The sequence below is a fragment of the Saccopteryx leptura genome, chromosome 6 (assembly GCF_036850995.1).
Source record: "Saccopteryx leptura isolate mSacLep1 chromosome 6, mSacLep1_pri_phased_curated, whole genome shotgun sequence".
Classification (NCBI taxonomy): Eukaryota; Metazoa; Chordata; class Mammalia; order Chiroptera; family Emballonuridae; genus Saccopteryx; species Saccopteryx leptura.
This window is the reverse complement of record NC_089508.1, coordinates 94,176,521-94,187,951: the sequence shown is the minus strand read 5'-3', so window position 1 is coordinate 94,187,951 and position 11,431 is coordinate 94,176,521. Positions and strand designations below refer to the sequence as shown.

General features: G+C 42.5%; 1 protein-coding gene across 1 annotated transcript; it reads left to right on the top strand.

Annotated features, from left to right (window-relative positions):
• Positions 1-7,108: 7,108 nt before the first annotated feature.
• Positions 7,109-10,853, top strand: LOC136377136 (granzyme H-like). The gene is given in 5 exon segments (XM_066343659.1): positions 7,109-7,463; positions 7,916-8,045; positions 9,665-9,812; positions 9,970-10,227; positions 10,582-10,853. Coding segments are annotated over 5 exon segments (1,053 nt in total). The 3' UTR covers positions 10,744-10,853.
• Positions 10,854-11,431: the final 578 nt, after the last annotated feature.

Sequence of the window (11,431 nt, the reverse complement as noted above, 5' to 3'; positions counted from 1 at the left end):
TATGAATAAACAAGAGAGAGCCGAAGTAAACCACTTAACTTCACACCTTAAGGAACTAGAAAAAGAAGAACAAAGACAACCCAAAACCAGCTGAAGAAAGGAGATAATAAAATCAGAGCAGAAATAAATGAATTAGAGAACAGAAAAACTATAGAAAAAATCAATAAAACAAGGAGCTGGTTCTTTGAAAAGATCAACAAAATTGACAAACCCTTGGCAAGACTCACCAAGGAAAAAAGGCACAGGACTCAAATAAATAAAATCCAAAATGAAAGAGGAGAGATCACCACAGACATCATAGATATACAAAGAATTATTGTAGAATACTATGAAAAATTATATGCCACCAAATACAACAATCTAGAAGAAATGGATAAATTCCTAGAACAATACAACCTTCCTAGACTAAGTCATGAAGAAGCGGAAAGCCTAAACAGACCAATCAGCAGGGAGGAAATAGAAAAAACTATTAAAAACCTCCCCCAAAATAAAAGTCCAGGCCCTGACGGTTATACTAGTGAATTCTATCAAACATTCAAAGAAGACTTGGTTCCTATTCTACTCAAAGTCTTCCAAAAAATTGAAGAAGAAGCAATACTTCCAAACACATTTTATGAGGCCAACATAACCCTCATACCAAAACCTGGCAAGGATGGCACAAAGAAAGAAAACTACAGACCAATATCTCTAATGAATACAGATGCTAAAATACTAAACAAAATACTGGCAAACCGAATACAACAACATATTAAAAAAATAATACATCATGATCAAGTGGGATTCATCCCAGAATCTCAAGGATGGTTCAACATACGCAAAACAGTTAACGTAATACACCATATCAACAAAACAAAGAACAAAAACCACATGATCTTATCAATAGATGCAGAAAAGGCTTTTGATAAAATACAACACAATTTTATGTTTAAGACTCTCAAAAAAATGGGTATAGAAGGAAAATATCTCAACATGATAAAGGCCATATATGATAAACCATCAGCCAACATCATATTAAACGGCATAAAACTGAGGACTTTCTACCTTAAATCAGGAACAAGACAGGGTTGTCCACTCTCTCCACTCTTATTTAACGTGGTGCTAGAAGTTCTGGCCAGAGCAATCAGACAAGACAAAGAAATAAAAGGCATCCATATCGGAAAAGAAGAAGTAAAGGTATCACTTTTTGCTGATGATATGATCCTATACATCGAAAACCTGAAGGACTCCACAAAAAGATTATTAGAAACAATAAACCAATACAGTAAGGTCGCAGGATACAAAATTAACATACAAAAGTCAATAGCCTTTCTATATGCCAACAATGAAATATTAGAAAACGAACTCAAAAAAATAATCCCCTTCACGATTGCAACAAAAAAAAATAAAATACCTAGGAATAAACATAACAAAGAATGTAAAGGACCTATATAACGAAAACTACAAGGCATTATTAAGAGAAATAGAAAAAGACACAATGAGATGGAAAAATATTCCTTGTTCTTGGATAGGAAGAATAAATATAATTAAAATGGCCATATTACCAAAAGCAATATATAAATTTAATGCAATTCCCATCAAAATTCCTATGAGATTTTTTAAAGAAATGGAACAAAAAATCATCAGATTTATATGGAACTATAAAAAACCCTGAATAGCCAAAACAATCGTAAGGAAAAAGAATGAAGCTGGGGGCATTACAATACCTGACTTTAAACTATATTATAGGGCCACGATAATCAAAACAGCATGGTATTGGCAGAAAAATAGACACTCAGACCAATGGAACAGAATAGAAAGCCCAGAAAAAAACCCACATATATATGGTCAAATAATCTTTGATAAAGGGGCCAACAACACACAATGGAGAAAAGAAAGCCTCTTCAACAAATGGTGTTGGGAAAATGGAAAGCCACATGCAAAAGAATGAAACTCGACTACAGCCTGTCCCCGTGTACTAAAATTAATTCAAAATGGATCAAAGACCTAAATATAAGACCTGAAACAATAAAGTACATAGAAGAAGACATAGGTACTAAAATCATGGACCTGGGTTTTAAAGAACATTTTATGAACTTGACTCCAATGGCAAGAGAAGTGAAGGCAAAAATTAATGAATGGGACTACATCAGAATAAAAAGTTTTTGCTCAGCAAGAGAAACTTATATCAAAATAAACAGACAGCCAACTAAATGGGAAATGATATTTTCAAACAACAGCTCAGATAAGGGCCTAATATCCAAAATTTACAAAGAACTCATAAAACTCAACAACAAACAAACAAACAATCCAATAAAAAAATGGGAAGAGGACATGAACAGACACTTCTCCCAGGAAGAAATACAAATGGCCAACAGATATATGAAAAGATGCTCAGCTTCATTAGTTATTAGAGAAATGCAAATCAAAACTACGATGAGATACCACCTCACCCCTGTTAGATTAGCTATTATCAACAAGACGGGTAATAGCAAATGTTGGAGAGGCTGCGGAGAAAAGGGAACTCTCATCCACTGTTGGTGGTACTGTAAAGTAGTACAACCATTATGGAGGAAAGTATGGTGGTTCCTCAAAAAACTGCAAATAGAACTACCTTATGATCCAGCAATCCCTCTACTGGGTATATACCCCAAAACCTCAGAAACATTGATACGTAAAGACATATGTAGCCCCATGTTCATTGCAGCACTGTTCACAGTGGCCAAGACATGGAAACAACCCAAAAGTCCTTCAATAGAAGACTGGATAAAGAAGATGTGGCACATATACACTATGGAATACTACTCAGCCATAAGAGATGATGACATCAGATCATTTACAGCAAAATGGTGGGATCTTGATAACATTATACGGAGTGAAATAAATAAATCAGAAAAAACCAAGAACTACATGATTCCATACATTGGTGGAACATAAAAACAAGACTAAGAGACATGGACAAGAGTGTGGTGGTTACCAGGGGTGGGGGGAGGGAGGACATGGGAGGGAGGGAGGGAGGGAGAGAGTTAGGGGGAGGGGGAGGGGCACAGAGAACTAGATAGAGGGAGGCAGAGGACAATCTGACTTTGGGCGAGGGGTATGCAACATAATTTAATGACAAAATAACCTAGACATGTTTTCTTTGAATATATGTACCCTGATTTATTAATGTCATCCCATTATCATTAATAAAAATTTATTAAAAAAAGTAAATAAACAATAAACATGTATGAATGAAATAAAAGCTCAAAATCAAAGTTTATAAATAATAACTTTAAAACTCAATATACAAATGTTATAATATTAAACAATGTTTGTCATTTGATAAATGACCAATTACCTGATTGCAAAAGTGGTGGCACACTGAATTAATAAAATTAAGCTTTTATCAAAGCTTAATTTTGCTAGTAAATTTCACACAATGAGTTAAAATATGGTAAACTTTAAAATAACACTGGGGAACAAATTTTTTGTTGCATCCACAAAAACACTTGTTCTTACCTAATTCCAGTGTGCTGATCTCAAATCTGACATTAGTTTTTCTCTGTGAGCTAGTTTTTTTGCAATTCAAGATTTTAGGTTTTCATCTTATTGTACACTTATTTTAATCAAAAAATTTGCACAAAACTTATTTAAATAATATTCAGGCAAAAATTTGCGTTTGTAGCTCTTGTGTTTGTGTACTTGTTGAGGACAATCTCGTTTGATACTCCAACAGTAGTCTGTTCATCACTAACAGCTCCAAGATTTTGGGGAAACTTATCAAGGCGACTGTTCAGGAAGTGAATCTTAATGCTCATGTTACATCCAATGTCACGGAAAGCCAACAGCATCCTTTGAACCAGAAGTTCATAGTTTTCTGCTTTTTTGTTGCCAAGGAAGTTCTTTGTAATTGCCACAAAAGACTGCCATGCTGCTTTCTCCTCCTTATTCATCTTCCTGGAAAATTCTTCATCACGTATGAGGGTTCTAATTTGAGGTTCATCAAATATACCTGCTTTTGTCTTTTCAAAAGACAAGGCAGAAAAGGCAGAAATAATATGTTGAAAGAATTCACTTTCTCTATTCAAAGCCTGAACAAATTGTTTTATTAAGCCAAGTTTGATGTGAAGTGGGAAAAAAATAATCCTGTCTTGATTAACTACAGGTTCATTCACAATATTTTGCATCCCTACTTCCAGAGCTTCATGTTTCGGCCACTCCTGTGTCCAGTGTTTCTCCCAAGTTCGGCTGTCCCACAAACACAGAAAGCAAGGATACTTTGTGAAACCCTCTGTTTCCTAGCAGGAAATTTACCATATTAAGATCCACAGAAATGATCCAGTTATGCTCCTCATACTTCAGAAAGTCAAGGACAATTTTTATGTCATTATAATCTTCTCGCAGATGAGTTGAATAACCAATTGGAACCACTGCATAAACATTACCGTTGTGTAGGAGAACACATTTCAGTCTCCATTTAGAGCTGTCAAGAAATAGCCACCATTCTGTTGGACTGTAAGTGGTAACGCCTAGCTATCTGAGAAGACTACTGATATCATGATAGAAAACAAAGTGTTTGTCTTCAGGAAAAAAGTCCACAAAAATTTGTTCACGCTCCCTGAAATGGGATACTTTAGCTGACCGGTGAAGTACATTTTCTTGAAGCCTGGAGGCTAATAACTCAGCTGCTTTCTTTGATAGGCCCAAATCTCTTAATAAGTCATTCAATTCGGGTTGGCTAAAGTGCTGAGGGGTTAATGACTGCTTGGCATCAGAAGAAGACCCTTCAGATTCTACAACCATTTCCTCATGCATCTTATCAAAATACACTTGATCACCATATTCACTTTCTTCGTCCTTAGAAGAAATAAAACCATTGAAAAATGGAACCAGGAGTGTTTCAGAGTGTGGGATAGGTCGTATTGCTGAAGGAATATTAGGATATGTGATCATATGCTGTTTTTTCTTGCCAATGCCCTTTGTTTGAATCAGACAGAAATAACAGTCACTGCTGTAGTCCTTAGGCTCACACCAAACCATGGGAATACCAAAAGGCATTCCTTTGCGTTTTCCTTTTGTCCAGTCATGAAGCATTTCCTCACAATCATGACATACAATATGAGGAGCCGAATTCTTGTCTTGATCGCCAAGGGGAACCTGAAAATAGGCAATATATGCAAGTGTCACGAATGATGAAATATTGCACCTTTGACACTGAAGTGTGTAACAGCCACATATATAACAGAAGGTGTCAGGACTATTCTTACATTTACACCTACTCGAAGAAGCCATGATTCAATTTTAAAACAAAATAAGAGAGTGTTATCAGATAATAATTTTTTACATTAAAAACAACTACAGTTATGTAAAAGTGATGTTTGTAAAACATTAATTGCCTTGTGGTTATGTTCAATCCAAGAGTCGTTGCCCTTTAACTCCAATTTAAAACCCAATGCATGCCATTAACTGTAACAAAAAGAAATTAAAATTGCATAAAAACTAGAGCATGCACCAAAAAACGGATTTCAGATTTGGAATCAGCAATGCAGAAATATATAGAAAAAGTTTTAAAACCTCATACAACAGAAAATGAAAACAAAATTGTTCCCCAGTGATAAACATTCCTGCACTGGCATTTTTTTAAGGTCAGTTTGGGGCTGATGCTTGACTCAACTGAACTATTTTCAGGACCTGAAGCTGACATGTTCGGACCAGTGGAGCTATCCTCAGTGTCCAGGGCCATCGTTTGAACCAATTGAGCTACTTGCTGCAGAAAGGGAAGGGGGAAAGAAAGAGGGAAGTGGAGGGGGAGAGAAACAGATGGTTGTTTCTCTTGTTGCCCTGACAAAGGAATCAAACCCAGTGTGTCCATATGCTGAGTCAGTGCTCTAACCACTGAGCTAACAAGCCAGGGCCTAAACATTTTTAAAAGGCTTGTTTTGGTTATTTTTAGCAGGAATGTTGACATAAAATTTTAAAACTCACTTCCACAACTCTGTTCGAATTATTAAATGCATACTTTTACTACCTTTTTTCACATGTGCAGGCTGCTCATTCCCATTCTATTTTTAAATTAGTCTAATGTTTTTAAAACAAAATAAAGTGTTGAAAATATTTAAGTAACAATGAATCAAAATAACCCCAATCAGTAAAGTACTAATTAAATTTTTATGGTATTTTCTCTTTATTCTAGGGACACAGTAATTTATTAAGTTAGGTCAATACATGTCCATTGCAGGACATTTCTTTAAAATATTGACAAAAATGATAGGCTTTATCACTCTGAGTATTTGAAAATTTAAAGCAGATATTAAAAATTCCCTGGGCAGAAGCTCTGATGACGGATGGGCTATGTCACTTTAGCAGATGGTAGCCATGCCTCTTACTCCCATGTGCACCCCTCTACCATGGCCCTTCCCTTACAGTAGTCTGCTCAGTGACGTTCCTGCCTCCCCTACCAGATGGTCAGCTCTCTAAGGGAAGGAGACACATCTCCAATATTTTTTACCTTGGAACAAAGAAGGGCCTAAACACCCATGTGTAAAAGAAAATATCCTGATGGACTTAGTAGCATGGAAATGAGGCATTGGTGGATGTGACACTGGGGACTCAGCTTACTGGGTCCAGTACCACTACTGGTCAATACCACATCCTACAGTCCCCACCTTGGGCCCTTGGGTTCCTGCTCTGGCTGGACAAGGTGTCTGTTCTGAGTCATCAGCTGTGGGGACTGATGTGGACACTGACTGCTTCTCACAAAACCGCCCACAACATTGGCAGGCAGGAGGTGTGGGGGCAGGGACGCTTTCATAGAAAGCCTCCAAGAATGAAGCACTTCAAACCAGAGAGAACTCACATCACTGAGCCCACCTGCACCTCCTTCCTCTTCCAGGGGCTAAAAGAGAGCACACAAACAGCAGCAGCTCCAACCCTGGCAGACTTCCTGGGAAGAGATAGCCACTGCTGCTCCTGATCTTACAGGTTTTTTTATTCCCCCTGAAGGCAGAGGCAAGTGAGTCACCATCCCCACTCTCACAGGCCCAATCCATCCCACAGTGGACACAGACCTCCTGTCCCTTCTGCCCAGCCTGATCCACTACCCACCAGGACTGTTCTGAGCCCCAGCTCTCTACCATCTCAGACCCCCAGCATGATGCTGGATAAGCTACCAGCAGAAACAACAGGGCAGACGGCTATTCTCAAGGACAGCCAGAGGGCACTGTCCCTTCCCAGACCCTACCTTTGCCATCTGGAGAGTGGAACTGTCCTAGAACTGCAAGGCCGAGGGTGGGACGCTGCAGAGGGCAGAGCAGTCCTGTCTTCTGTGTCTGTGATGAGACAGATGTTGTCCTCAAGATCTGCAGAGGAGAAGAGTCGTGGATCGCTGTCACCAGAAGACTGCTCTGACCTTTGCTCCATTCCAAAGCCCCTCAGTTCCTTCCCCCAGCTCTGCTTTTCTTCCCAGGCCTTTAGCAGTTTCCCTCTTTCGAAGATGAGTCTTCGTGGTTGGCAACCCCAAACATCTCTGGGCAGCCACCAAACACCACTTACCGGGCACTCACTACCTGCCAGGCCCTAGGACAGGCTCTGCAACTTCTAGATCCATAACTTAAGTCCTGGCCACTTGAAAGGGCAATGTCCTGACATCACCGGACCATTGGGACCTCAGAGACTCACATGAAATGAGGCAAAGACAGGAGAGAAATTTTCAGAGGCTCGAGGCCTTCACTGGCCGGAGAGAGGTATGCTCACCTCCAAGTGTGTGTGGCAGCAAAGTCACGAACTAAGCCTATTGCTCTTCCCTTTTCCAGATCGGAAAGTTGGGGCCAGTCCCTACCCCTTTCCAGCTCCAGACTGGCTCTGGCTCCCAAGTGCCCAGCTGTCCTGAGTCACTGAGCCCATGTCTGTCTGGTAGACTCAGTGGTTGCACAAAAGCTCAAAAGCCTTTTTCCTTCAGGGAAGATCATTGCGGGACATGAAGCCAAGCCCCATTCCCGCCCCTACATGGCCTATGTTCACGTTCAGGGTGAGAGGGAGTTCAAGCGTGGTGGTGTCCTTGTTCTGACAGCTGCTCACTGCAGTGGAAGGTGAGAGCCAGCACTTACCTGCTGAGACCTTTCCAGGGCACTAAAAACGTGTCAGGTGCTGAACAGGCTTTGCAATATCCAGACCCCTCAACTTATCTCCTGACCACTGGAAAGCGGCACTGTCCTGACATCACAGGGGCTTCAGAAATTCATGAGAAATTTAACAAAGACAAGAAAGATCTCAGGATTTTCAGGAGCCTCTTTGACTTCACTATCTTCAAGAAAGGTATGCTTACTTGGAGCTATGTGTCAGGAAAGTCACAGACCAAGCCCGTTACTCTTCCGTTTTGCAAAAGAGAAAGTTGAAGTCATCCCTACCCACTTACAGCTCCAGACCAGTCCAGGCTCCCAAGCGCCCAGCAGCCCTGAGTCATCAAACCCATACACACATGGTAGACTCAGTGAGTGCACAAAAGCACAAAAGACATATGAATGTCATTGTACATACATTGCATTATGTATCTGCTAGAAGGCAAATAGAGTTTGACTCTAAATACCATCCAATTGGACAGGCCACTACATGGCCCTGTCATTACTGCAAGCTCATCTGTGCACAATCAGACTGGACCCAGGGAGGCTCACATGGTCCGGAAAAAGGAGAAAAGCCTCTGCTCTTTAGGGCAGCATAGTTACTGCTCCATTTAGCTTCCAAGACGGCCTAGACTTTTCAACATTAGGAAGTTCTTCTCTAGAAGGCCACACACAGAGAATGGGGTGTTTTTGCTGAGTAAGGGTCTCCCTGAGTTGGGCTCACTCACCAGACACTCCCAGCCTCTTCCCCTGCACAGCTTGCCACTCCTATGGGCCCTGCCTGGAAGCTGAGCATCCTCCTGGCCCCAAATACACGCAGCCCTCTTTTGTGACATGAGGCCTGTGCTCTAGGTTCATGTTAACCTTCAAAGTCACAGCCTGTCACATCTTGTTGCACATAAAGCAGGCAGCAATGCAATCCCTCAATGACTTGAGCACATTTACCAGGAAAGAGCAGATTGTCACACAGCTACTGCTTTGGAGATGAAAAAAAATCCCTGCAGCTCAGACATCCTAAGGACCTGGCTTCTTAATTGAAAAATACAAAAGGAAAATTATGGAAAACAAAGCAAAAATGGTATTTTTAAAAGTCGCCCCCCAAAATAAAAAAATTTGCCAAACTGCATACTGGTTCAGGTACAACATTCACTTTGAGGAAATGATTCGATGGTTTAAAACATGTTTGAGAACCATGTTGTAGGTCTTCATCCTCTTTTGACATCAGAGAGAAAAGTACCAAGACGGGGTGGTGACTGACTAAAGGTGCCACAGAGTTAGCACAGAGCCTGGACAAAGCCAGGTCTCCTGACAGCCATGCTAGCAAGAAGCCTTATGTGACGACTTCTGTGTGACTTACGTGTGGTGACTTCCTGTGTGCAGCTCTCAGAGGGACTCTTTTGTGATAAAGGCCACAACAGCAGGGCATCACCTGGTCAGAGGTCCAGGAGAAGCACCAGAGCTCGGACCTGAGCAGCCCAGCTGTTCTGAAAAGATGCAGCCACTCCTGCTTCTGATGGCCTTTCTTCTGGCTTCCTAGGTAGAGGCAGGTGAGTGACTGTCCTCACGACAGAAGTCCAACCCCTGGGCAGGTCAGTCACAGTCATCCTGTGGGCCCACAACATCAGGAAGAAGGAAAGGACACAGATCATCCCAGTGAAAACAGCCATCCACCACCCAAACTATTATCCTAAAGTCAGAGACATCATGTTACTGCAGATAGGGCTCATCACCACACTGGTTCCTGTACACCTTAAACCTGGGGGTATACATTTCCTGTGAATCCTTCCTGTCCTCCTTTCTAGTACTTGTTCAGGGCTATGAAGAAGGCAGCCCCATGACTGTACGTGGGGACTATGGGCCCTTGATAAGTTAGAATTCTGTCCTCTGCCTTCAGCTACAGACAAAGGCCATCCTGACTGTCACTGTGGGCACCCTCAGGCCGCCTGGGAGAGGGGGGACAGTGAAGCCAGGGATGGTGTGCAGGGTGGCCAGCTGGGGGCGCCTTGATCTGAACACCAACACAGATAAACTGCACGAGGTGAGGCTGGAAATCCAAAAGGATGAGCTGTGCATCTCTCGCTATGAAAGCCCTTATAACAGGACCACACAGATATGTGTGGGGGACCCAGAGAAGAATCAGTCTACTTATTTGGTGAGATCCTCAGCCTTGTCCATGCCCAGCCCAGTGCACAACTACATAGAGGGGAGCTGGTGCAGGGGAACCAGCCATAGCCCTATGTCCTCACATTTTCACCAATCCAGGCTCTGGTCCTGTCCCCCTGCAGCAGATGAGAGGCCGTCCCACAGCCACTCCTGGGACGAGGCTTCCTGGGAGAGGTAGAAAGGCAGTCAGGGTCAGGGTGAAGACCCAAGACTAGGACGGTGACTTGACCTGCCCTGACTTGACCTCCCATGCAGCCCCCCTAACTGAGACCACCCAGCCCCGGGCAGCGGGAGGACAGGACCTGGAGAGGCCCAGCTCAGTCCTTCCTTCCTCTGCCCACAGGGAGACTCCGGGGGCCCCCTCGTGTGTGACAACCTGGCCCAGGGCATTGTCTCCTTTGGAAAAAAGAATGAGAAACCTTCATGTATTGAAACTAGGATCTCCAGCTTTCCTCCCTGAATAGAAAGAACAATGAGACGTTTCCAACTGCAGAGACCAGACTGAGGCACCCCAGAACTGATCCATACATTTTCTCTGGGGAACAGGCTAGACTTGCGTCAGGCAGAGGGGGTGGAGAGGAGGGTGCCAGACACATAATAAACTTGTGTGTCTAGAATGGAAAACAGTGATCCTCCTTTTTCACCAAAACCTTTTTAGTAACCTACTGTGTGTCCTGCATCCATCTGTTCACATTTCTGGTCTGTTAGCAGCTTCCCCCCGTCAGCGCACCGCCCCTTCCATCCCTAGAATAAAACATCATGTGAGTGATACCAGCTCCATCCAGTGTGCCTCCTCAGTGCTGGCTCCCCCTGCCAGGCTGACTGTACACTCCATCAGGGAAGGGAGTCTTCTTCCCCGGAATAAGTGACCATCTCTAGTGGATCCTCATCCTATAATCTCATCCATATTCCTTTCCTTTTTCAAGCCACAACTACAACCCTAACCCATGCATACTTAATATCAATAGCAACATTTTAAAAATCCAGAATTTGGATGGAGAATATTCTAAGAGGCTCTTTGTAAGGGGTCACTTGACCACCTTACCAGAAATGGGTGGGCAGATTGTGGAAAAGTGTAGCCCACCCCATGCAGTACTCTACCCACCAGCCAGAGAAGCTGAGAGCCTGAGAAGGTTCAGGGGCCCTTCGGTTCCCAGGCCCAGCTCAAGTGTCAGTCCCAGTCCTGTCGTGAG